Source organism: Micromys minutus (assembly GCF_963924665.1).
Source record: "Micromys minutus genome assembly, chromosome: 9".
Taxonomy (NCBI): Eukaryota; Metazoa; Chordata; class Mammalia; order Rodentia; family Muridae; genus Micromys; species Micromys minutus.
The window spans coordinates 36,207,004-36,233,351 of NC_137978.1; the positions used below are offsets into that span (position 1 = coordinate 36,207,004).

Consider the following 26,348-nt stretch of genomic DNA (forward strand, 5'->3'; position numbering starts at 1 on the left):
GCCATAGCAGGTGTTAAAGGATTCTTGAGAAAAATAATTAGCAGTAGCTTGGAATTTTGTTTTTACAGTACAAACAGCAATGACCTAGTAAATATTTTGATATGCTTAAATTCTAATTAAAGGATTGCTGTTAGTAAATTTGTTATGTCCCAGTCTAACTTCAGTGGTACACCAATGATGACGATGACGACGACTTCTTCTTTCTCTTTCTCCTCCTCCTCCTCCTCCTCCTCCTCCTCCTCCTCCTTCCCCCCATTCTCCTCCTCCTCCTCCTCCTCCTCCTCTTCTTGTTAAAAATTTTTAGGCATGTGGGTGATTTTCCTGAATGTGTGACTGTTGCCAAAGGTGGTCAGAAGTGAGCATAAGACCCTCTGGACCTGGAGTTATAAGCCACCATCACTCCAGTCCTCTGATAGCGTTCTTAATTGGTGTTATTGAAAACTCATGTGAAATGCTTGTCAGCAGTTTTTCTTGTGCCTTTCTTACTGCGGGATAATAAAATGAAAGAATATTTTTTAGAGTCAGGTGAACTGTGTTTAAATTTTGGGTTTTTGTTTGTGTTTGAATCAGTGTGAGTAGTCCAGACTGGCCTTGACCCATGATCCTCCTGCCTGTCTCTTGAGCGTATAGGATTTAGATTATATGCGTGTGTTGTTATTCCTGTAGCTTTTTTCAACCCTATTCTCTGTACTATAAAATAAGGACCAGAAGAACCACTTGTTGGAGGATTTTGGGTGGATTCCAGGCAATGTGCCTAAGTCCTAGCACATAGGAGACAAGCTCTAGGGGCTAGTTAGTCTCTTCCTGACTTCCCTGACCAGCTCACTGCTGACACTGCTTTCTTCTTTCCAGGCCATCACGGAGCCATGAACCAGCAGCACATGATGCCTTCCCAAGCCTTCCCGATGCGGCGCTCTCTGCCTCCAGATGACATCCAGGATGACTTTGATTGGGATTCAATAGTGTAGGCTTGTTTCTGCAAGACTGCAGACTCCAGCATCCTTTTTGTTCAGTGAAAGGAAGGGTTAGAGTTCGGTTGAGAAAACAAAGCGATGTTACCAGTGCTATCTAAATTCCTTTCAAGACAATCAGAGATTCTAGCTGGGTAACTTAATGCTTTTATCTAACCCAAGCAAGAACTACATGTTTGTCTCCCTGCCAGTACCCTCTGTAGCTCCTGACTGTTGTGATTTGGACAGCTTTTTGCATATTTGTGTCAGTTTGATGTTGACCACAAGTGCCAGACTGATTTTTCAGACAGAGCCTATTTTGCTTCGAGCAGTTTATAGATACATATGTGTAAATATGTGTACAAATATTACTGAAAGGCTTCAAGTTTTTTCTAATTGGATTATTGTATCTTGAAAAGAAAGTTATTGTCAGTTTTTATTCCTTGTTAGGCCATTTTCTGCAGGATGCTTTCAAATGATACAGAAAGCTGAAAGAAAATCAAGTTTTTCAAAGCCCAGTTTCCTTTATTTAATCTTCAGAAATAGGAGTAATCATGAATTCCACCGAGTAAGTCAAAGAATCTGGAGTTGGTACTCTCAACAATGCAGAGGGTCTGTTCTGAGCAAGCTTGTAATGCAGGATGTGGTAGGGAGTGTGCTGTACCTCGTCAGTGTGATTCCTCAGCTGCAGTGTGTGGGCTGACTGAAACTAGGTATTGCTTGGCTCTTCAAACAAATCAATGTCTCCATATTCACTTATGTATTTATTATTCAAAAGTGTTATTTTAATATTTATTGCTACTTTCTGTGAATGCACAGTACTCTGTTGGATTCACTAGGAAGGGATTGTCTGAAATCGTGGTTATTTTTCTGGATAAAAGTTTACAGACAAAGACAATCAGAAACATTTGTTCTTCTCCTTATCAGGTGAGTGTGCTTCCTGTCTTACTTAGCCTTCCTGCCGGTGGAGACTTAATAAATAGCTACATAGGAATTTCCTGGAATTTGAATCAGTCTGTTTAGGCAGCAAGTCAGAGGCTGGGCTTATACCACAGTGTCCTTGCTGTTGTTGGTAACGCTAACATGGTAAAGCATGCGGCTCCAGAATCTGTCTGCTTCAGTCTTGAGTGCAGTGACTGCATGACCTGCTGTTGGGTTGTATGTCCCCAACAGAGAAAGAGCCTCAGAGCCTTTATCAGTTGCTTTGTTTTGTGTCATGTCGCAGCTTGCATGGGTTGATTGTGTTGATTTTATAATGAAAGTAAAAGAAAAGAGATTCTCTTCCCCACAGTGAATAGATTGTTAATTGGTTCTTTACAGAGGGTGGGGGAGTCTTTTTTTTAATGAGGAAATAGGTTCTGTCAACTCAAGAAGAAATAACTGGTCACCAGTTGCTTGTTAGTGTCTCTGGGCTCAGCAATGCTTAATCACATTAACCTCAGCAAGTCTGTGGATGAGTAATCTCTACTTGAACGCGCGCGCGCGCGCGTGTGTGTGTGTGTGTGTGTGTGTGTGTGTGTGTGTGTGTGTGTATGAGAGAGAGAAAGAGAGAGAGAGAGGAGAGAGAGTGCGTATTAATGGAGTGTTGTCTTGAATAAATCACTGGGAAGCCATTGGGAGTGCTGGGAAGGAGAGCCTCAGGCTTCTCTGTTGTTTGGACCCCCACTTGGCAAGAGAAAGAAGCTCTGGTACATCCCCTGGGGTTAGTGAAAATCAGGATTCTCAAACAATAGCCGACCAGGCAAGATGAGATGGTTGCCTGCAGAGGAAAAGCTTGGGAAAATGATGTTCCTGGTAGTTTACTCAAATCTCTGTTTTCTAGACACCAAAATGGCTGCTCCATTACTAGGATTGCTGCGCAGCAGTGTGCACTTTAAATGATTGGGTGTTGGAGTATTGCAGTCTCTGAAACAGCACGGCTTGATGAGCTCACAAATTATGTGAAGCTAATTTTCTGTTTGGCAATTATTTACTGATTTGCAGTGATCAATATATTTATGAATGTGTAAACTGACCAAGAATGGCATTTGAGGCCAGACTTGCCACTCTGTGTGATTCCCTGTTCCCAGGGGCTCAGCAAGTCTGAGTGGGTGCAGAGTCCCTCTAGTGGCCATTTCTGTTGTTACTCAACGACACACAGCAAGTTCTCTTAGGCTTAAATCGACTGGAGACTTTGGGGTAAAGATTAATAAACGTACATACACAAATGGGGTGCTCTGTCCAAGAGAAGAGTCCGACTGGCATTTGTGGCAGTGTTTGAAATGTAAATGTACTCCTGTGTGTTCCTGTAAATATTTAATACGTGTCTCAGACGTCTTTGAAGTGGGAGGGAATCGATCTTGGGATAATTTCAAATGAAATAGAGTATTTTGATATGTTCATTGAAAGGGTGATGTGTACATACTTATATTGTATATATGTGGTGACATGCATTGGCTTTTGTGCAGAAACAACCTGCTCTCTGTGCTGCTGTTGGACAGTCAGTGTTTTAATGTTTCTACAGTTTTCCTATTGCACGATTTCATATTCTGCCAATGGTGAGTGGCACCCATTCTTTGTAACCGTTTAGTGCTGTAAAGAAATATTCCAAGTGTCATTAGGATTGTTGCTGCCAGAACTGATATGCATGGATGGCACTTAAAATAAATATATTATGATAACTGTATTTGCAGCCTGCTGATCTTTGTTATTTGCTGCAGTTGAGGAAGCCACATTGAGGCTGGTGGCCAGGCATCGCACTGAACTTAAAAGCTGTTTAATCTCTGTGCTTCACTTTCCTGAGAAGACACTTGGGGCAAGCCCTCCAGAGAGGAAGCCACAGTTCTTGCCTTTAATGTGTACATTAAAGGATGAGGAGCAGACAGCACCTGACCAGGGAGGGCACCCTGGAGGTTTCCCTGGTGAGGAGCAGTGGCTTAGGAAAGCTCCCTCAGAGAAGGCACTGCAGGTCGGCCTCCAGAGGGCCTAAGGCCAGTGGTTATCTCCCTGACACTGCTGCTCCATGCCCTGGCTCGGACTGGATTAGAGCAATCGTGGGTTGGGGTAGGAGCAGGTTCAAAAAGGCTTAGTTAGCAACGGACAGGCAAGAATCAAAAGTTTGCCCCAGCTTTTACCTAAAATTGTGAACTTAGGATGGCTATGTCTGGGGTAAACTCCAAATCTGCTTTCAACATCATGATTTGCCAAAGCCAAAGAGAGTACTTTTACACACTGTGAATGTGTGTGTGTGTGTGTGTGTGTGTGTGTGTGTGTGTGTGTGTGTGTGTGTGTGTGTTTAGAAGGGAAGGCTGAGCTATGTTCCCAATGCAGGTTTACACATGGTTATTACCTGTGTAAAGAGTCCTGGACAAACCATGGTAGCTCAGTAAGACTTAATGGAAAGGAACATTCAAAACTTCACACTTCATTTCCTTATAAAAATGACTAGTATAAGCATATTTTATTGAGAGCATTTAGACCTAATAAAGGAAGCAACTTGTTCCAAATCTCTCAGCTACTTGGGGAAATCCGAGGGAAGGTTGGAGAGTCATTGACGTAGCAGCAGATCAGACTTCCTGTACACAGATGGAGAGGTGGCCCAAGAGGTAAAGCCACTTGTCTGCAGATGGATGAGCTGAGTTCAGACCCCTTAACTAGTTCTGGAAGGAGAAAACAAGCTCCCACAAGTTTTCCTCTCCCTGTGTACACATTGTCTGACTTGACGTCCTGCCACCTGATGGTGTAGTGGTGTCACGGCCCTGTGTGTGGAAGGAGACAGCTCTGGAGAAGTGAGGGTTGCTGCAGCTGCAGTGTACACTGCGGGAGAACAGAGGCCTCGGACAGGGCTATATACCGGGACATCGCATGAGTCGAGCATCTCACCCTCTGTGCTCTTGGCTGGTGCTGTGTGCACTACCTTTGGAAGCAAGTTTGCAGTCTCTTCTGGAGCTTGGGGATAGGCCACAACCAAGCAGAATAGGCAGCATGTTGGTTTCCTGAGACAGCCCCTGCATTGGTTTCTTTCATAGTAAATTCAAGAGAAATTTTTGAACTTTCTCTCCTTCCTTTCCTAAGGTCTGACAAATTGACAAGTCACCATAGGAAAAGCAACTGGCTGCATCGAAACCAGATTACAGTCCCATTTCAGGGAAGTGTTCAAATGTGTTTTCTCCAAATACCCGGTATTCACAAATGCCATCGTATTCACTCTTAGGAAACAGCCCTTGGGCCTGATAGTAGTATTCCCAACCAACTGCCGCCATCCCCCCCCCCCCCCCCCAGAGTGAGGACCTTAAGAGAGAGAGGTAGAAAAAAAACAAAAACAAAACAAAACAAAACAAAAAATGGCAGGGCTGGGGAGAAGTGGCTTGGTGGCTAGAAACGTGGTTTGTTCTTCACGAGGACCCTCTTCCTTTCCCAGTACCTATGTTGGGTAGCTCACAACAGCCTGGAACTCCAGCTTCAAAGGATCCAGTGCACTCACTGTGCATACACATAGTTTTAAAATGATGAAAGTCATTAAAATCATGGAAAACAAAGGCTGCATAGAGTGCCTGTGGTCACCAGGGGGCAGCCCTGCCAGCTACAGTGCCTCTCCTTTCTGGAAGGGTTTCTTCAACTCTGAGCTGTGCCAACTGTTTGCACACCCCAGAGCTTAGAGGAAGAGGCACCTTCCCTCCCTGTCTGTGTCCCCTTTCCTTGGGTGGTAGTACTTCTGGCTGGAGATGTTTGACCCCTTGCTGTTTTCAGCCTTCATGTCCTGTGGGGTCACCCCACAGTTGCCTTGGCTGGGCCCTAATGAAACTCACCGTAACACCTCCACCCCCAGCCAGGAATTTGTCCCCACTCCCCCAGCTGACATTCTTCCTGCGGGTGTGGCTCAGGCAGGCACACCTTGCCCTCTCCAGCCTTGCCTGTGAGCCCCAGCGAGCCTGGATGGTGTCCCATGCATCGCTGTCAAGTGCGTTATGATTATTGCCACCATTTGCCAGCTCCCTGCCCGGTACTTGACAGCCATTATCTGCCTCAGCACTCCCAGCCACCTCGTTGGGTCAGTGCCATTATCTGCTTTTTACTGCCGGGGTTTACCACTCTGAGGGGTGAAGTGTTAGCCCAAAGGTCACTCACTACCTTGTGAGTGGGAACACAGCCCAGATCTGCTTCTTTCTGGTCTGGGCTTCCCATAGATTTCCTTTTTCACAGCCGTCCCAGGAGCCTTTGACCTCCTCAGCCCACCCTATCCTAGATCCTGCCCATGCTGTCTTTCTATCGTGAAATGTCACCTCTTTGCTCTCGGCCCCCCTCCCCCAAAGGTCAGCGGCAGCTTCCTGTCCCAGACAAGTTAATAATGATGTCAAAGGATATTTCTCAGCTTCCCTTTCTATGCCTGAGTGCTCAGGAGGCAGGGATGGTCCTGGTTCATTAAAACATAGGCCTTTGACCACAGTGGTTCCGAGTGTGTGTGTGTGTGTGTGTGTGTGTTTTAGACTCTTAGCTTAAGAGCATCATCTCAAGTTGCATACCCAGGGAATGCTGCACTTAGGCCCTGCAGGTCTCTGGGTATTTTCTCTCCTCACGTGCCTTGGCTTGACCCACTTGCTTCTCTCCCGGGTAGTGTTGCTTTGAGCTACACGGCAGCTGAGTGCCTGTGCCTGCCCGTGCTTTCTCATGCTAGCCGAACTGATTTCTTGTCATTTGGCCAGTGGTGGTTAAGATCTCCAGACCTCAAGGGGCCAGTACAACCGATGCTTAAGGCGGTGGGAGGAATTCGGGCTTTGGATAGTTGTAGGATTCTTTCTGGGCCAGACACTGCCTTCCCTGAGCCTCAGTTTCCTTTTCATCAGAACAAAGCACCTTACCTGAGTGGTGCTAAGAAGCTGACAGGCACATGACAGCCTGGCACTGTATATAGATCCAGAGGACCTTCCCTCTGTTCTGACCAAGTTGCACGAGCAGCTGATTCCCCCACCCCCACCCCAACCCCTCCATACCTGCTGAGATGGAACACCGCCTTCCATCCTGTGTGCTCTCTCTCTCTGGTTGTAGCTCACCGCTACCTCCTACCCTTAGACCTCTGCTGCAATGTCTGTGTGCACAGTGGCTCTGCCTGTCCTAAACTGCTTCTCAGGCAAATGCCCAAGCTTGGTACTGTCGGAACCCTGCTGTGCTTTAGCCTGCACCAGCTTTCCTCCCCTGTGACCCAGTTCTGTATCTGTCAGTCAAAGGCTACTTTAAATGCCCCTTCCACCAGCATGGCCCATAAGGAGTCCAGTGAAGTCCGTCCATGTCCAGTCTCAGCTTGGGCTCCTCTGAAGTGTGTGTGTGTGTGTGTGTGTGTGTGTGTGTGTGTGTGTGTGTGTCTGTGTGTGTGAGAGACAGAGGGAGACTGACTCATGGGGGTGAGCACTCCAGATGAGCCTCCTTCCTGCCTTTAGTGAGATGCCTCAAGGAGGAGGAGGAAGAGGCAGCTGCTGTGTATGGATGGGAGCAGATGGCAAACGGGTACCCATCATCTCATCCTGGCCAGCCACAGGGGCATGACCTGACTGGGCAAACAACCAGACACACCCTTTCCACTCCCCAGCTGCCCCCAAGGCTTCAAGGGAAAGCGCTCACTAGCCTGGGGGAAGGGAAACAGCCTGGGCTCTGGCCAGGGCCTCCAAGCCCCACCAGCTGCCACTTCCTGTACGATCCGGGACTCTGATCATCCGTTATCTCTTCTCTGTGGTGTGGGCATCGCTGACTCTTAGTGGGCCACTTTTCTTCCCTCAAAGGGGAGGTTTGTGTGCTTCCAGGATCGATCAGTATAGGAGGCCCTCGGGAAGTTCCTCATTGCACCCAGTGGAAGGTCAGGTTTTTCTTTGGCATTTCAGAATATTGGATTCGGTTCTGGAATTTATAGCTATATGACCAGAGTTGTCACCAAATCCACCTGGCAGTAAATTTGAAAAGTTGTGCCTTCCTCTGGTCTGAAGGTACTAGAAGCTTGTGTTTACACGTGTGCTGTTGGCCCTGTGCCTTTCTGCAGTGCCGTCCATTCGGCTGTACCCAGCATCCGTGTACATACATGCCCTTGGGAAGTCATGGTTTCTTAACCTTACTGAGCTCCAGCTCACCATCCCCACCCTTTAAATGGGATTATACAGTTTTACTTATTCTTTCTTTCTTTCTATCTATCTATCTATCTATCTATCTATCTATCTATCTATCTATCTATCTATCTCATTGCCAAAATTCCAAAATTGTTAGGCTCACAGACACTGGGATTACCAGGCAGTCATGGCGACCAGAGACTGCTACACCCTGAAGCATATTTACCAGCTTCACAGGTTGGAGTAAAATGTAGACCACACCTCTCAAGGTCACACAGATCTGGCTTAGTGTCTTCAGGCTCTTTCTGGGCCTTGCTCCCCGTTTAGGCCTGTGGGCTTACAGGCAGGAGACCTGTGGGAGGATTTTAAGTTTGTAGTGGACCTGACCTTAAAGGGCACTTGGGAATCAAACAAGGTTACTCAGACAGCTCTTAAACCAAATCTATTGGCCAAAAGGAATAGGTTCAGTCTCCTCGAGAAGCCCAGGATACCCCAGCATCAAGTAGAACTCCCCAACTTCCAGCATTGTAGTTAGGACCAGCTGTGCTGGGGATAGTGTCAGCTGACAACCATAGTGGCAGAGCACTCTGCCTGGGGTTCGGGCCAGCCGAGTGCAGAATTGTCTGCCACAGTTAATTGCCGTGCTTCTGTATTTCCTTTAGACGTGGTGGCATCCCCCCAATTCCAGGCCGTGTGTGAGCAGTTTATGCCGCTGCCTCTTTAAACGGCTGTGTGGCTCTGAGTATGATGGGAAGGCTTCCAGTGCACAAGAGTAGAAATGCTCTTAACCTTAGCTCAGGGTTTCGGGGAGCCCCTGAAAGTTGCTGGAAAACATTGAGATCTGCATTGGAGCTGTTCTTTTCACCCATCTCCAGTACAGAAGTGGACACTGAAGGTCACATGACTCAAAAGGTGAAGCTTGCACCAAATCTGGGAGCTATCCAGGTCTAGCTAGAGCCCGAGCTCTGGCACCCCCTCCTATTCCTGTGTAGTGCTGTGAGATCCTGGTTGAATAATACACTCATCAGGGGCTGACCTTGAATGCCAGCCAGATAGCCTGGCTTCCCTCTGAGGTTTGGACAGTGGCTGGTTGTCCCTAGATGGTACTGTGGCCTGTACGGCCATGGAAGTGCATTGGCTTGCCAGAAGAGGTGGTCCTTATGTCTGGGAAACCTACACATGCTCGGCGTCATGAGATGAGGTAGGTATGCTGGAAGCTAAGGACAAGCCTTGGGATTTAGGATGCAAGCTTAGGCTTCTGGGACAACTAAGGTCCAATCTCTAGCAGCCTTAGTGCAGGCTGATGAGGTTATGTCTTCTGAAAAGGAGGCAGGGGATTGAAGTCAGAGCTGTCCCCAGGTTGGCCAGGCACCATCGTGGGAAAGGGGAGAAGAATAAGTTCCTACTTCCCAGAGCAGAGATGCCGGGAGGGGGTGGTAGTGGAAAGGGCCAGACCCAAAGGGATAGGGCCTAATAGCAACTTCCTCTTTCCCACAGTGTGGAACTGCATCATCCTGAAGATCAGATGGAGCAGCTCCTGTGCAAAAGAGACAGCAGGAGTGGAAACCCTTTTCCTCCCCAACCCCACCCCCAGTTACAACCACACCTGAGATACCTTGAGTCAGAAAAAAAAAAAGGGTTCCCCTAACCTAGTCCCACCCTAAAGCCAAATCAAATCCCAGAACAGCTTTAGGCTCCCACATCATTCCAGACCTAACCCAAATCATAAACCCAGCCCCACCCCATCCATCTCCAACTCCACTGCAAACTTTACTCAGTTGCAACCCCACAGGAATCCGAACCAAATCCAGCAGTCCCCCCTCAAGCTCTAGCCTAACCAGCATCCACTTCCAAACCCAACCCTCCGCCTTATGCCAAAGCCAGCTCAGACTGACAGGAACTACCATTCCCAAATGTTACATCAAACTCACCCTAACTTGACCCCTGACCTGGCAGCTGCTGGTCCCCTGTCAGCCCAGTGCACCCTGAAGGGTCTCCTGCTACTGCCTCACCACATCAATGATTTTCTCTCCAACCTAGCATATAGGTACCCTGCAACCGTGAATCGCTGCTCAGCACCTTTGCTAGGCTCTGAAGGTCATCTCTCAACAGACCAGTGTGGGGCACATGGATTGCACATGGATTGTCTACCAGCTCGTGCACACACACACACACACACACCTTCACACTATTTCCTGAAGTACATATGTAACTCACAAATATGCATAAACAGACAACTTCAGGATGTGTACACAAACACACTTTTGTGTGTGCACACATCCCTAGCACATAGGCTCATAGACCTCTTAGTATACATATGGATATAGTCAAGCATATACACACAACTCAGTGTGTCATACTTGAATATATAGGCACACAACACTTCAGTGCACAAACACCTTTGCACACTTGCCAATGCCTACATGTGCTCTTCAATACACACCTCATATGTACTCACACACATCTCTGTACATATACCTCTTCTGTGTACACACACACCTCAGTAGACATGCAATCTGCATGTGACCCCACGGTAGGGGTTGGGAGGGTAGACAACAGAAGTCCAGTCTAGAACAGCATGGCAAGACCCAATGTTTCCTGACCTTTCCCCTGGGTTAGGTATGTTCTGGTCTCTTCTTATGAAGTTCCACTTCGTCCAGCCCCTTCTTCAGTATTGTCCTTGCATCCAGGGATGCCATTTCTCTGGCTATCTGGGAATGCAGGCAGTGTGGTGAAGCAGCAGGAAGAATGCTCCAGGACAGCTTTCTCTAAGGTCCTGAGGCTTGTACACCTAAGGTCATGCAGTGAACATACAACTTGCCCCATCCCCTCAGGGGTCAGATTAGAGGGACCTGGATCCGAGTAGATCCATCTCAGCCACTAAGGGCAGGCCAGGACATGGGCCATACTGCCTAAGGACTGACTGCTCTGACTGGGCTAGGCTAGTAGTCATCTGAGGAGACAGTGGGGACCAGGAGCTGCTGCTGTTCAGACAACAGCACCTTCATCAGGGTTTCCTGTGTGCCAGGAACTGCACAGAACGTCTAGGTCCTCATAGGCTCCTTAGCACGAAGGCATCTGCCAACCAGGTAGGTTTTCACATTGGTCTGCACAGAGAACCTGGTAAGTGGGAGCATCTGCCACAGGGGAAAACAGGCTGCTGGTGGGGTTTGAGGACATGCCTGACAATGACAAGGTTGAATCACAGAGCGCAACCAAGGCTGGACTCTGCGTCTCCTGTTACTCTCCCCTCTCTGCGCTCACTTTCTCCCCCTGAACATCCCAGGCCCAGCTCACTTTTTGCCCCTCCTAACAGAGCCTTCTGTGGATGGGTGGGAAATGCCTCTTGTGTGCTCGCCACCCCCATGCTAATGGCCCTGTCTCTGTTGTCACTGTCACCTTGCTGGGCCTCTTCAAGGGTAGGGCTGGGTCTGCCATCCTGGTTGGGAGTAAATCCAGGACCCAGCCCAGCTGTGGGTCAAAGTAGTGCCCAGGGAGGGGCCAGTGCTCTGCTGGGCTCTGTTGATCTCTCATCTCCCAGGCTCCATTGGCCTTATCTGATGAGGTTCAACTGGCAGCAGATGAGGCTGACAAGGCCCCAGGGTTACTGAGTAACCCTAACCTCTTTAAAAGCCCCACTGTTTACCCCTAGACACCAGCACTGGCCTGTTCTGCGGGTTGCACACTGCTGCCATGAACTGCTTGTTGTCTGTGCTGTGCCTCCTGGGTGCCTTGTCTGTCCTGGTAGAAGGGGTCACTGTGCAGGTATGGCCCCATTCTTCCTCGGTCAAGCCCCATCTTGGAATCCTGGAAAGAGGGATGGGCTTCTTCTAGGACCCCCAAGTCCTGCCAGCCACGAATATTTTCCCTTCAGATATGGAGGAGGAAACCCCTCAGGGAGACAGTGAAAGAGCTGGGAAAGACAGCAGTGGAGTGCCTGCAATCTGGCTGCTCCAGTGTCCCACTGTGGCCCGGCAGGCCCGGGGAGGAGGGGCTGGTGGCATTTCACAGAACAGAAACATGAGCTTCACTAAGGTTCCAAAACAGCCAAAGCTGGTGTCTGGGAAGGGAGGTGTCTGGGCTCATATCTAGCCCTGGTTTCTCCATCGTGCACTTGCCTGGAACTTGGCCATAGGCATTTGCACCCATGGGGATCCCGATGGTTGGACATACCTTCTGGTAACACCAGACACAAGCCAGGTTGCCAGCAAACAAGGATCCTGCTCTCTAGGGACACCCCTGGGTTCCTTTTATTGCTTCTGATAGGCTGGAGGTGGAATCCCTTGGGCAAGAAAAGACAGCCTGGGCTAGCATGACAGCCTGGGCTAGCATGACCAAGGACGGCAGTCCACCGTCATGTGACACCACTGCATCCCTGGCTCTCCACAGCTGCTTCCCCATTCATCACGTGATAGTATGCGGAAGTTAAGGCCTTTAGCAAATCCACACAGAGGTCTGATGTCACACTGCCCTGTAGATTGTCCCAAGCAAGCCACCCAGGCTAGAGCTGCCTGCAGCCTGGCCTCATGCTGACTGCCTCTTTCAGGATGGAGACCTTTCCTTCCCTCTGGAGTCAGTGAAACAACTTAAGAACCTCCAGGAGGTACAGGAGCCCAGACTGATGAGTCACAAGAAGTTTGACCCTAGGCTTCTTGAGCCTGGGGCACCACGGCAATGTAGCCACTCTGCATTTCCAGAAGAACTGAGGCCCCTCTGCGAGAAACCCAATGCTGAGGAGATCCTGCAGAGGCTGGGTGAGTGAGTCCTTGGCATGTGTGGCTGAGGCATTCTCTGATTGGTGGGGCTTAAGGAGGTGTGCTCTAATTGGCTAGTTCTAGGTGGTACTGACTGAAGCCTCCTAGAAAGGCCTTCATTCAGAAGCATGGCTTACAAGGAGCCCTGCACCCCATCTTTGGGGTCGTATGTAACAACGCCATCTCTGGTCCGGTGAGAAGCTGCACTCTGATTGGCTGGCTTCAGTAATTCATACATTCCGTTTGAAGTCAGAGAAGACCAGCCTGCTGGGATTATCCTGGTGGCTGGTGACAGATACCAAACTCGAGTTGAAGAGAGGTAGGGGCTATGAGGAAAGGCTGCCTCTCACCAGGACTCCTTCTTTCTTGACCAGAGGCCATTGCTCAGGACCCAAACACATGTGAGATCTGTGCCTATGCTGCCTGCACAGGGTGCTAGAGTGACATCACCTGCCTTTCCCTCAGCCCGTGTGGAAGCCCCTTCTACCTTCTAGAAGCAGCGGAGCTAACGAACTCATACCCCCAGCATCTCAGCCTGCCCTGGCCACTGCGAGTAGGAGGCTGAGGAGACAGCTACCTGGGGAAGAAACCTTGCCTGGGGGCTATGCTAACCCTCAGCCAATAAACCAAACTTTAGTACTGTGAATGGCAACTTTGTTCTGTCTAACATTCCCTCAGTGCCGTGAATACCCACCTGCCCTCAGAACCATGGGGTTCGGTGTCCAGAGTAGAAGGTTCCACTTCCTTGCCAAGTTCCCCCAACCTTGAGACCACCACTATACACAAGTATAGGGACCTTTTCTCACATATCTCCTGGGGGTCACCAAGCTGCTGATAAGTCACAAGGACAGGAATTTGCCTGAGCTGCCTCACGTGTTCCACACTCACAGGCTTTGGCCCACCACTCAGGATCTGGCTCCCCCAGACCCGCAGTGCTGTCTCTGCCCTTTCTATGATCCCATTCCAAGCATCCACTCTGGCCCTATCCTCTGCACCGGCTGCTTTTCTGCGTGTCTAGTTAGGTTCCCAGTCCAGGCTCCACGCAGCTTTCCCCATGTCCTTTCCAGATCTTTCCCCATGTCATTTCCTGATCTTCCCTAGAAGAATGATTGTGTCCTGTGGTCACCTATACCTCCTGCATAGGCACCCTGTTGCTAATTTCTGTGTGGGAGGAAGTTGTTCCAACTCCGCTCAGGATTAAGTTTACCCCCAGTGATGTCTGCTTAAAGAACAACAGAGGAAATGCCAGGGCTTTACGTCCCAGCCCCTGGTTGACTTCTTCCTCTTCTCCTTCTCCTCCTCCTTCTTCTTCTCCCTTCTCCCTCTCCTTCTTCTTCTTCTTCTTCTTCCGTTTTCATTTCTTCTTTTTTAAAGATTTATTTATTTTATTTATGTGAGTACACTGTAGCTGTCTTCAGACACACCAGAAAAGGGCATCAGATCCCATTACAGACAGCTGTGAGCCACCATGTGGTTGCTGGGAATTGAACTCAGAACCTTTGGAAGAGCAGTCAGTGCTCTTAACTGCTGAGCCATCTCTCCAGTCCCACCCCTGGTCTTCCACATCCTATGTGGTGTTAGGAAAACCACTCCCCTTCTCTGTGCCTTAATTTCCTTCTCTGTAACACAATCTAGCTCCATTCCATGAATTATAAATTCCAAACCCCTAATAGACCTAATAGAAACATAGAGGAATTCTTTAAATGGTTTTTAAAGAAAATCAAGGGTCAGGCTGGAGGTGACCATATTCAACACAGAAGTGAGGCCAGTCAGCAAGGATATAGGGGACAGAAAAAGAGGAGGCTGCTGGGGTCTACACTGGGGGAGTAGGTTAAGAGGAATTGCCACAAGGGTTTGGTGGTATTCAGACAGGCTTCCTGTGATCTGGAAACCCTCTTTTGGCTATGGCCAGGAAGCTTTGTAAAAGACGGCCTTTTCATTATCCTGGGACTGGAGCCATCTCTCCAGCCCCGTGGAGAAGTTCTCAAAGCTTCACAGCCCCCAGGGCAATCAGAAGAAGTAAGGAAAGCTGAGAGCTGTCTTTCAGCATAGAAGATGGAAGTATTTGTGCCAACTCTGGTGGGCACCGTGGTGGCAGTTCAGCAGCAAGCCCACGACAGTAAGGGCATGGGAGAGAAAAGCATTTCAACTTACCAACCTGACATCAGTCACACCCAGGAGATGAGGGAAAGAACAAACGATGTCCAAATTTTATAGAGGGACATAACAATAAAAGTTGGGGCAGAAATAAAAGAAGTCAAGATGGAAAGACTAAAAGCTGGGCTGTGGGTCTTTTCTGACTTCCAGAAGGCACTGCATACGTGTGGGGCACAGACATACATGCAGACAAAACACCCCCCCACACACACATACAAAATGATCAAGATAAAAAATGAGTGATAAAAGTAGCAAGAGGGGTCTCCTTGTTCTTGACCTGACTGTATGTATTTATTTATATGTTTACTTGTGTGTGTCTGTAACTTTGACAGACACTGCATGAGTGTGGTGTGCTTTTTTTTTTTTTTTTTAAGACATGGTGCTGGAAGTTTAGCCATAACAATTAAACAAGAAGACAAAAGCACTCAACTCAGACAGGAAGAAATATAATTATCTCTTCTGATGACACAATCTTAAATATAAAGCTCCAAGAAGCTTACCTAAAAAAAAAATCTCATAACTAATAGATAACCCAGGAAGCTTCAAGATAGAGAATTAATACTCAAAAGTCAGTATCATGTCTACACTGACAATAAGCACAAAAAAATCAAGGAAATTCCTCTCATAATAGGAACAAAATCAAAGGCAACTATGAAATAATCTTTAAGATAGGAAGTGAAGGAACTATATACTAGGAAAAATATAAGGAAAATTGAAAGGCATCTCATTTGTTGATGAATTAGAAAAACAATACTAGAATGTCCACAGTACCCAAGGCCTATAGGGTCAATGTGACCCTTATCCAAGTTTCAAAGATATGTTTTACAGAAATAGAAAAAAAAATCTTTAAGTTCATGGTATGGGAGCTCACACGTATAATCCTGAGGGCGATCCTAAGTTTGAGGTCATCTGCACCCATGCGGTTAGCTCTCGGACAGCCTGGGTATTCAAGTCTTGTGTAAATTCATATGGAGACAAATAACCAGTCACTGTACAGGGAATAAAAGAACATAGCACACTCTAAATAGAACACCCTTATGGGATCCCCCACGCCAAGGCCCATGGATCATCACAGAAGAGGGGCAGAAGATTGGAAGGAGCAGAGGGAATTGATCTGCAGCAAAACAATACTTGCCAGACAAGACAGAACAGTAAACACAACACATGTAGACTCAGAACAGCTGGGACTGTGTGCACAAGACCTGTACCAGATCAAGTCAACCAAAAGCATGGATTCTGGAGGGGCTCATGGAGGATCTATTGGTAGCTGACCGCTTCAGAGGAGGGGAGTCATGAGAACTCTCCACGCTCCAGTAGGTTACCTATACTCAGTGTGAATACGCAGTGATGAATGGACTCTGTGGGCAACTACCCGAAAACCAAAATAAGGAGAGATCACAAGAAGCTGTAGGAAGTATGGGCAGGGATAGAAGAAGAATTAAAGGAGGGGGAACAGAGATGGATGGAGCCAAGTGTGTTGTAAGCACGTGTGGATATTAAATAAAATATTTCAAAAGAAACAAATGGGACAGACCAAAGAGCCCAGAAGTAAATTCACAGCTGATCTTTAACAAAAGCACCCAAATCCCACAACAAGGAAATACAGATTCTTCAGTAAATAGTACTGGGAAAACTGCATATCTATATGTAGAAGAATGAAACTAGACTCTCACCACACACACATACACACACACTCACACACATATACACACACACTCACACATATTCATACACACATACACACTCATGCACACATATACACACACATATTCACACACACATACACACTCATACACACATACACTCACACACATATTTACACACACACACACACACAAATCCCCTCTAAATGGAGTAAAGACTGAAAGGTAACTTAAGCCTGTGAGTACTGGAAGAGAAGATGGGGAACCTTTCTTGTCCCTGTTCTTGACCATAAATCCCAAACAGACAAAAAGCAAAAGCAGAGAGACAGAAGGACGACAAACTCAGAAGCTGCAGACCGCTGGGAAACAGTGGAGGGTAAGGGGGGGGGGGAGAGTGTGTGCCATGTGCAGCTGGTGAGGGATTAACACCCAGAGCAGAAGAAATTCCACAGTCCAGATAAAAAAGATGAAATTGTACAATGGGGGAGAGACTTTTCCCAGACGATACACAAATGTCGAACATGAGAAGATGCTCAGGGCCACACGCCATGGGGAAGGGTGTTTGTTAACACCACATTGTATCACTTCACACATCTAAGAATGGGGGCATTTAAAAACATGGGAAAGCATGGGGGATGGAGAGATAGCTCAGTGGTTAAGAGCACTGGCTCTTGCAAAAGACCTGGGTTTGGTTCACAAGCACCATATGGCAGCTCACAACCATTGTTAACTCTAGTTCCAGGGGACCCCACTCCCTCTTCTGACCTCCAGTGTCACCAGACATGCACATGGTACACAGACATGTGCAAGCAAAACACTCATACATTGTAAAATAAACATCTACCAAAATTCAGGCTGACAGGGTTAATAAGGATGTGGAGCAAAGGCCCCACCGGATATTAGTGTAGCTGGCTTAGAGATGTGGCTCAGTTGGTAGAATTCTCAGCTAACATGCATGAAGTCCTGGGCTCGGTCGTCAACACTGCATAAATGACCACGGTGGTAGATGGCTGTTATCCCAGTACCGGGAAGGTGGAGTCAGGAGGATCAGAAGGTATGGATGTGACGAGTTGGAGGCTAACCTGGGGTACATGAGACTCCATTTTAAAAATAAACAAATGAATGATGATGGGGACAACAGTATAGAGTCCCCCACCCCTTCCTCAGTTAATGAGAACTACCACTGACTCAGTAGTTCCACTTCTGGGTATGTATCCCAAAGACACCAACCCCACACCCTGATAACCATCTGCATTCCCATGTTTAGCACTGCTGGAAAACATGGCGCACGTGCAGTACGATACCACTTAACCCCAAACAGAAGGGAATCCTGTCACCTGTGACAAAGGACAAACACGAGCGTGTTGCATGGAGGAAATAAGGTGGGAACAGCCTCACTTAGAATTGGAATCTAAAAAAGATTCGACTGAGCCAATGCAGAGAGAAGAGTGGCAGCCAGGGGCTGGGGAGGAGGGAGGAGGGAGGAAGAAGGAGGAGGGAGAGGAAGAAGTGCGGGAAGAGGAGCGGGAAGGGATGAAGGAGAGATAATGGCATGGCTGTTGTGGGAGTAAATGACCACTTTCTGAAGGAGAAAGATATCTATACTCCGTGCGTGCGTGCGTGCGTGCGTGCGTGTTTGTAGAAGTGCAGGCTTCAGGTGACTCTCCATTGGCAGTTCCCTGAGTGGATGGGGACACAGCCTCTGAGAAAGAGAAATGGTAAATTCACACAGACTTGAGAGGCAGCATGCAGCACACAGTAGGACAAGAGACATAGTCAGGCTACCCTATTCCGCTGGCAGAGACCGGGGCACAAGCCAGGGAGTGAGAAGGAGGAGCAGACTGGAGCAGTAGGGTCAGCCTCTGCCCTCAGCTGGTCCTTCACGCCCAGCCTTCCTTCCTCCCAAGTACCCAGGTCAAAGGCCAAGTAGCAGACCTGCCCTGTGGGAAACCCCATACTGGGAATTTCCAGTACAACTCCTGACTGGAATAAAGGCCCCAGCTCCCTGGGCTCTACCGTCCATGGCTCAGGTTATAAGCAGTCACGGTCTTGTGTCCTCTGCTGGGGAGGAGACACCACCTGGGTGTATTTCCCACGAACCTAACAGGGGCCGTGTCCCCCACCCCACCCCGCTCAGGAGAGATGTATAGTGGTCACACGGAGTCTTTTGCCATCATCCACAACCGAGAATATGTAATGACATAATGACCAGAGCATGGATTGTATCATTCTGGGAGGACATTGCTTGGCCATTCTGCCCATCCTGTGACCCGGTAGGGACATTCCTTATAAAGGATCTGGCTATTGCAGCGTTACTACTTCTTCAGACTGATGAAGACTCTGAGTTATCCTGCCAAGGATTTAGAAATCTGCGTGGATCCAGAACACAGAATTTGACCCTCTGTAAAGGGAAGAGTGTCACTGGACTGTGGGGAGCAAAGTCTCCTGACTCTCACTGGACTTGGTGGCAGCCCATCCCAAACATACCCTTGCCTATTCCCTACTATTTTCTGTCAAGGTTCTTTCTAGTCCTGGAGCTGGAAAGCCTTGAGTTACTCCAGGGGAGAAGGTCCTCTGAGTCTGGGCTACCCTGGGCTCCCTCGCCTGGGAAACGGGAACCATGAGTCAGTTCTTTGAGCTTGGAATTGTGGGTGGGGAATTCCTGTGTTCAGCTTGGCCTGCCTTTGCTTCCCATCCAGCTTCTCGAGGATGTCCCACCCACGGTGCAGAAATGAACACATGGACACTTGGTTTTGTGGGTAGCATCTTTATTCAGGTGCAGCTGCCCGGGGGCCAAATATGGCAGCTCTGCGTCCACATTTCCTTGCTATGGACCCATTCGTGCTGGGAGTGGTGCCTAAGTACGGCCAGGGTAGGCTGTGGGGGTAGGTTCTGGGGTGGGCTTTAGACACAGTCCGTCAGCAGCCCGTACAGGCAACGTTTATACATAGCTCACATTCATCTGTGGCGATGGTCCCTGTGCAGGAAGAAGGCAGATTAGTTGAAGTTGGACCCTGGGGGTCAGTGGTCATGGATACTGTCATCCAGTTTGCAGAGAGGAGCTCCTGGTGGGGAGACCCCGGTATGTTCCATAGAGAAGTTTCTGCTATGGACTCGGAGTAAGGGGAGCAGGGCTTAGATTCCTCTCACAGGTACTCCCCACCCCTCGTCTGAAGTTTCTTATCTGCTACACGGGCTAATCAACTTGGCCTGAATGTCAAGGTCAGAGGAAGGGTCCTGGAAAAGATGGGCAGATCAGGGCCTGCCCAGAGCAGGGACACAAATGCTTGCAGACTGCTCTTCTGCACCCTTTCCATTTTAGCTTAGCTGTCACCTCCTGGGGAGCCACTCCAAGGCTGATCTCATCAGAAGGATCAGAGGCACGTGTCTCATGGAATCACGTTTGTATCTTCCCAGAGCCCCTCCCCACTAACTTGTGAGGCCTTTGAGGAATCTCTTGGGACCACGGAGTTCTTTTCTACCTGACTCAATGTGCTCAGACTGGGGCAGATCTGGGGGGCAGGAGCTGTGACCCTTCATTCCCCCTGTCCACAGCTGCTGGGCTGCCTAACAGAAGGAAGTGGTGATGGAGAGGTAGGGAAGGGTGCAGAGAGAGGAGCAGGAAGATCTGAGGGTTGTTATCCTTACTCAAGGCCTTGAGGGTGCTGGCAGCTTCCTGGGAGGCACAAACAGGCTGGAGGTCCAGGGGCAAGGCTGGGTTATGGCACACATCAGGAAGGAGGCCACTTTTCCGCAGCTGGGGATTGGCCATCTGCTTCTCCTCCAACTCACTCAGCTTCTTCACTGATTCTAGCTGGACTTGGAAGCCATGGTACTAGGGAGAAGGGAGGGGTGAGAGGTCAGCATTAGGCCCTGGTCAGGAGTGGGTAGTGCCACGAGACTGGACTCATCAAGGTCCTGTGAGTCCTCCAGAATGTCCTCTGTGCTCACAAAGAGTCCAAGCCACAGTGGAAAAGCAGCTTGTAAGGAGGAACATGGAATATTGCGCTGAGATCTGCCACCAGCATTCTGTCCCAGGCTGATCACAAAAGGCTCTGGTGCCCTGTGGGTCAGCGCATGGGCATTAGACACAGGAAGACCCTTGTTTGTTCAAGTCCTGCCTTTGCCTCCATCCAGTTGTGTGTCTCTTTCCCATCTGACCTGACCTCCCCCTGTGGAAGCCTGGCACCAGACAGGTCAGTGCACAGGGTACCCCCTCTGCACTGGCCTGGTGAAGCTCTCTCTATTGAGTCTGATTCTCTCAACCTCTCCCAGACCCTCTCCTCCCGGAAACCCTGCCACATACAGATGCTAGATCATAGTCACACGGGTTTAGTGAGACCAGAAGCATCCTGCCACACTGCAGCCAGGACTGACTGCCCCTCCCATCTAACACTCCCTGGGAGGACACAGAGGTCCGTGTTCCCCCTTTCCTGCCCTTTGCTCTGCCTAGGACATGTTCACCTGGGCCTGGCACCATTCGTCCTTCAGTGAGCACAAAGGTTCACTACCCAGGTATCCATTCCATGGCTTGCCCGTGTCGGTGAGCACAGGGAAGGGAACCACAGAGGTCCCAGCTAGGCTCCTCTAGGGTCCCTTCCATCCTGTGACTGTGCGTGCTGACGTCATAGGAGAGCAAGCTGGCTAAAACTGCTGATCTCATCCTGTCTGTCACTGTCACCGCTGACACTCCAGCAGCCCCAGCCCAGCAGGTGCCTCGGTCTAGACTGGCTGCTGGGCTGAGCCCAGGACCTCCAGGTAAAAGGTAGGCTGACCAGAGTCTCACCTTGATGTACACACCCTGTGCACTCTGCAGCAGCAGCAGGAGGAGGACAACAGCCCACAGCTGGCTTCCTGACATGGTCCCGCTTCCCGGCTCACACCTCTGGGTTCCTGCTTCCTCTGCTGTCCACCTGCCTGCCTTTTCTGGCCAGCAGCCCCTTATAGGCCAGGGTCCAGAGCTCTGGTCACTTATTAACTGTCTGGCTGGGGTGGGGTTGACAGACGCCTGGCTCTTTGACAGATTCTGAGTTGGTTCCCAGGTGGGGGTGATGATGATAACGGAGAACCCAGAGCCTGTGGGAACATGGTCTGCCAAGGGCCGTGCATGAATAGGGCTCTGTGGGAAGACCTTGGACCACTCCACGTTCTACTCTGTCCTCCACACCCGGGAGGAGGGGAGGGTGATGAGTCAGGAAGGTGATAACAGGCAAAGTGACTTGCTTCAGCCAAATTGACTCTCCCCGCGTGTCTATAGTCCAGGTCAGCCCCTGGTTATTTGAGCGAAGGATGCAGACAGATGGCTCAGCGCAAGGTGGGCACATGGGATTGACATCAGGGTTTTCTAGTATTCACTTTTCCCATGTCCATCTTCCTGCTCCAGCTCCAGAGCTGTGGGAAGACCAACCTCATAACCAGCCCTTGTCCAGCCCTCTGCCTGCCATTTCCTATCTGTACCCAAGTACAAATGAGCACATTCCATATCAGCTGTATATCTTAGCAGCCAGCAGATCAACATGGTGCGAAAGAAAGAGCTCAGATCTAATAGAAGGTGACAAGGGTTCAGTGCCAGCGCTGGGGCAGCTGCTGTGTGAGCCTGGGGTGTCACACCAAGTCTGACTGAAGTTTTCTTTTACTCTCTATCCACACAAGTCTATCAGAAGCCACCCACAAAGGTAGCTGTGGGTAAGACAGGCTCCAGACCTTTGAATTTACCTTCATTCTCTGGGTGACTCGTTTTTAACAGGTGCCTTGATCCTGCAGCCCACATCCACAGTAGGTGAAGGTTGGCTCAGGGAGAAGAGGGTCAAGTCTCTGATGAGGTTATGACCATGGCCAGGTCCAGCTACTCTGAACAGTGGTCCTGCCGGGGCTCAGTTGGCCCTGATACAGACTGACACGTGGCAGATATTCCAGCGTGAGCCTAAGCTGAAACCACCACAGCCTACCTGACACCTACAGTCACCCAGGTTTGGCGGTTAAACGACTGTTATGTGCTCCTTCAGGTCAGAATTACCTCCTGCATGTGTGATACACGTCATCCTCCCAGAACACCTAGACTCTACTCTTATCTCACATCGAAATAGATAAAAGGCTCGGGTGAACTTTGGAGTTTCTTATGCCTTGCTTTGAATCCAGACTTCGGCCTTTATTCTTTGGAGTCTTTGGAGTCTCACATTCTCTTCTCTCTAAGATGCTAACAACTGTCAGATAACAGTAGCTCACATGTTTGATCATGAGTAATGCAAGGTATGACAAGGCACTCTGCCTGTGCTCCCCTGGGAAGTAGGAGGGACAGGCTGATATTCTGTCTAGAATGCCTACCTGTTCTTGGCCTGCGCTGCTTCAGAAAAAGAAGCTCAAGGCAACGAGTCAGGCAGGGAGTCAGGGAGTCAGGGAGACAGGGAGACAGGGAGGCAGGGAGGCAGGGAGGCAGGGAGGCAGGGAGGCAGGGAGGCAGGGAGTCAGGGAGGCAGGGAGGCAGGGAGACAGGGAGACAGGGAGGCAAAGAGGCAGGGAGGCAGGGGCTTGGACTCAGACTTCAGCTACCAACCATTCCACCTTTCTTACCCTCCATGACTCTGTTTCCTGACCACCGAAGTCAAGAACACAATTAGTAACCTAACAGTGTTTGTGGGCACTAACAGTCTTTGTTCCGGGAAACCATTGTCTGTCCCTGTCCCCAGATAGATCACTGCTCCAGCATATACCTGGGGGATGGGTTCACCATCTGTTCCTCTCCGTGGTATCTTCCCAGACAAGCCCTGTTTCTAAATCTGGGGTGATAACAGATTTGACTCCCTGTCTTTTGGGCTAGATTCAGTGCCCTTCTCTTCAGAACACTGGGTTCCTCAGCAGGGTCACCACAGCACATAAGTGATACAACTTCTGAGGTTTTGTAGAAAAATGATGGGTTCCCCAGTGTTTGAAATTGTCATGAGCTCTTTCCACTGACTGTCATATCTAGGGATAGGAGCTAGCCTTCAGAGTTTGAAGGTCCCGGGGTGGAGGTTGCCTTCCTTTTTCTCCAGCTGCTAGGGCTTTTGTTCCCAGGGGATGAGTCATGACTTCCTCTTCTGCCCGTCAAGACTCAAAATTTCCAATTCCATCTTCAGGAATGACCCACCGTCCGTGGGTCAACTAGGCCAGTGATGGGAATCCTCACTGACACCCTCACCAGCTCTCTCCCATCACCTGGTGTCATCAGAACCCTTCCTACTTTATCGGGGTGGAAAGCCACTGCCATACCAGCCCGTGGAAGCTCACACAAGTGAGGACGGGAACGTCTCTCTGTAGGGTTAGCTGCTCCTCTCCTCGCACCAAGTATCTGCTGGGAACTCCCATTTCCTCAGGAGCACCTCTCAGAGTTCTTGTCCACTTGGCTGTGGGCATGTGCGTATGGACTTTCCAGATTTCTGACATCACACTGGCCTCATCTCTTCATTTCCTTGGCTAGTAATCCTCTGCTTGTCTCCTAACGTTAGAACTCACCGGGGTCACCAGGACTTGTCCTAGGGACTCTGTCCACTTCCTACAGTCACCTACTTGGTAATGTCATGCAGCTTCAAGGAATTTCATGTCCTCAGTCCCTGGGACCACCCACCTCTGCATCCTTCCCCATTACAGTCAATGATATTACTATGTGCCCGGGGGGGGGGGGGGCAGGTCAAAACTCAAGGGGTTTTTCTTGACACCTCATTTTTGCATTTTCAGACTCAGTTGTGTTGACATTCAGAATATCCTTACCTTCTAACCGACCAGACCTCACCTCCTTCCCAAGATCTAAGCTATCATCCTCGGGTTCACGAATTATTTTAACAGCAGTGTTAGGCAGAGGTCTCTGGGGAAACAGGATGCACAGGATCTGTTCATCTATCTGACCGTCAATCAATCATCAATCTGTTATGTTTTCTACCTAGATTTACTTTGAGGAACTGGCTCATGGGACTGTCAGGACAAACAGGTCTGAAATCTGTAGGGCAGGCTGACAGGTTGACAATTTAGCTAAGAGATGTTTCGGGCTGTAGTGATTGCTTATCATTTTATGTTGCCTGTGTGTCTATTTTAAATCCAGGCTGGATGTTTTCACATGGAGGTGTCACCGTTTCTAATTTTACTCAGCTCTGCCCAGTTCCTCAATGCGATTGATCCACACGCCTGCCTTAGATAACTGTTTCTCAGGTGACCCCTTCCCTACAGAGCAGTTAAATATAGCCTTGCTGTCTCTGTTGACCCTCACACCCTGTGTTGATAGAACAATCAGTCACTGTAACCACATCTCAGTCAATGTCACCTTCAAAGGGACTGGAGCCTGGGTCTGCTTTTGTGTTTTCTGGGTTTTGTTTTACTTTGGAATGAGTTTCACTATGTAGATCAGGCTGGCCTGGAACTCACAAAGTCCCTCAGGCCTCTGCCTCCTGAGTGCTGGGACTACAGGTTTGCGCCACTGTGCTCTACGGTACTTTCCTGAAACACACCACTTAAAGAGAGGTTGTTTCTGTCTCTGTCTGTCTGCTGGTCTGTCTGTCTGTCCATCCTAGCTCCCCCCCTGTATGTATGTGGCTTCTGGGAGAAGACCCCAGACCTTTTTCCACCTTGAAATTGTCTCTCCTAGTGACTGACAACCGTTCTCCGGGAAGCCTCTGCACAGGAGCAGTGTGGATTTTGAGGCCTCAGGGCAGGGCAGCTTCAGAAATGCAGGTGGAGGTCCTGGGTTCATTCTCCAGGCTCAACTTCTCCTCTGAAAGCCTTATACTTTGCTCTTAGGATGTCCAACTGAAGGAAGCTTCCCCATTCCCCACCAGTATGGAGGGCAATCTGCTTTACTCAAAGATTACTGAATAAGGATATTTTCAGAGCAACATCAGAATTAGTGTTTGGCGAAGCAATGGGACGCTGCAGCCGAGCAATGCTAACCCCTAAAATGAGCCGCTATGAGCATCCAAGCTGACTCACGGAGTCCACACTTACCCTCCACTGGCCTTTCTCCACACATCAGTCAGCATGACCCATGGCGATCTGAGTCAGAGCATGGCTGTCTCTGCTCCAACTGAACACAGCTTCCCACTTCTCACCCAGCCAATCAAAAAGGCTTCCTTCCACCTATGGCTTCCCTCCGGCACATCCTCTTCATCTTTGACTTCAGCTCCAAAATCTTGCTTTTTACACTCTGAGCTTCACCAACCCTCTAGCTTCCATGGCCCCCCTAAGCATGTCAAATTATGTTTTATTAACCACGAGTGTCTCTGCAGCATCTTTAGATACAAGTATCCTTGTCCTGCATCCCCATCGTGGCTGCTTCCATTTCCTGGCTGCTGTCAACAGTACAGTTGCAAAAGTGGACGTCTTGTATCTCTGCGGTGCGTTGACAAAGAGTCCTGTAGGTATATACTCAAGAGGGTCGCATGGTGGGTCAGCTCCTGTTCGTTGAAGAGCCTACATGCTGACCACCATAGCGGTGCACCAGTTCACACACCTACGTGCAGTGAATGGTATTCCTCTTTCCCCACAGCACAGCCATTCAGTCTAGAGTGAGGGAGACTCTCCAAACAGTTCAGATTTGCATTTCCCTGATGGCTAGTAATATCGAACACGTTTTCAAGTATATATTGGCCATCTGTAGTTCTTTCTGAGAAATATCTGTTCAGCTCTTTAGATTGTTTATTGATATGAGGATGCTTTATTTTGTGTGTGTGTGTGTGTGTGTGTGTGTGTGTGTTGAGACAGGGTTTCACTATGCAATTCTGGCTAGCTTGAGACTTATGTAGACCTGGC

At 49.1% G+C, this 26,348-nt stretch overlaps 3 protein-coding genes across 4 annotated transcripts in view; 2 read left to right on the forward strand and 1 right to left on the reverse strand.

Annotated features, from left to right (window-relative positions):
* The window catches only part of FOXJ3 (forkhead box J3), an 86,533-nt gene extending 82,935 nt beyond the window's left edge, over positions 1–3,598 (forward strand). For both annotated transcript variants that reach the window (XM_080921788.1, XM_080921789.1), the window contains one exon: positions 853–3,598. In XM_080921788.1, coding sequence (XP_080777914.1) covers positions 853–968 — 116 coding nt within the window. In that variant the 3' untranslated portion in view covers positions 969–3,598. The remainder of the gene's footprint in view (positions 1–852) is intronic.
* Positions 3,599–11,713: 8,115 nt separating this feature from the next.
* On the forward strand, positions 11,714–13,213 carry GUCA2A (guanylate cyclase activator 2A; the record flags this gene model as incomplete). The annotated part of the gene is made up of 3 exons (XM_080922045.1): positions 11,714–11,785; positions 12,567–12,774; positions 13,149–13,213. 3 exons carry the CDS (start codon positions 11,714–11,716, stop codon positions 13,211–13,213), a joined length of 345 nt encoding a protein of 114 aa, XP_080778171.1.
* Positions 13,214–19,492: 6,279 nt separating this feature from the next.
* GUCA2B (guanylate cyclase activator 2B) lies at positions 19,493–21,435 on the reverse strand (the record flags this gene model as incomplete). Its single annotated transcript, XM_080922044.1, has 3 exons — positions 19,493–19,551; positions 20,223–20,409; positions 21,361–21,435. 3 exons carry the CDS (start codon positions 21,433–21,435, stop codon positions 19,493–19,495), a joined length of 321 nt encoding a protein of 106 aa, XP_080778170.1.
* Positions 21,436–26,348: the final 4,913 nt, after the last annotated feature.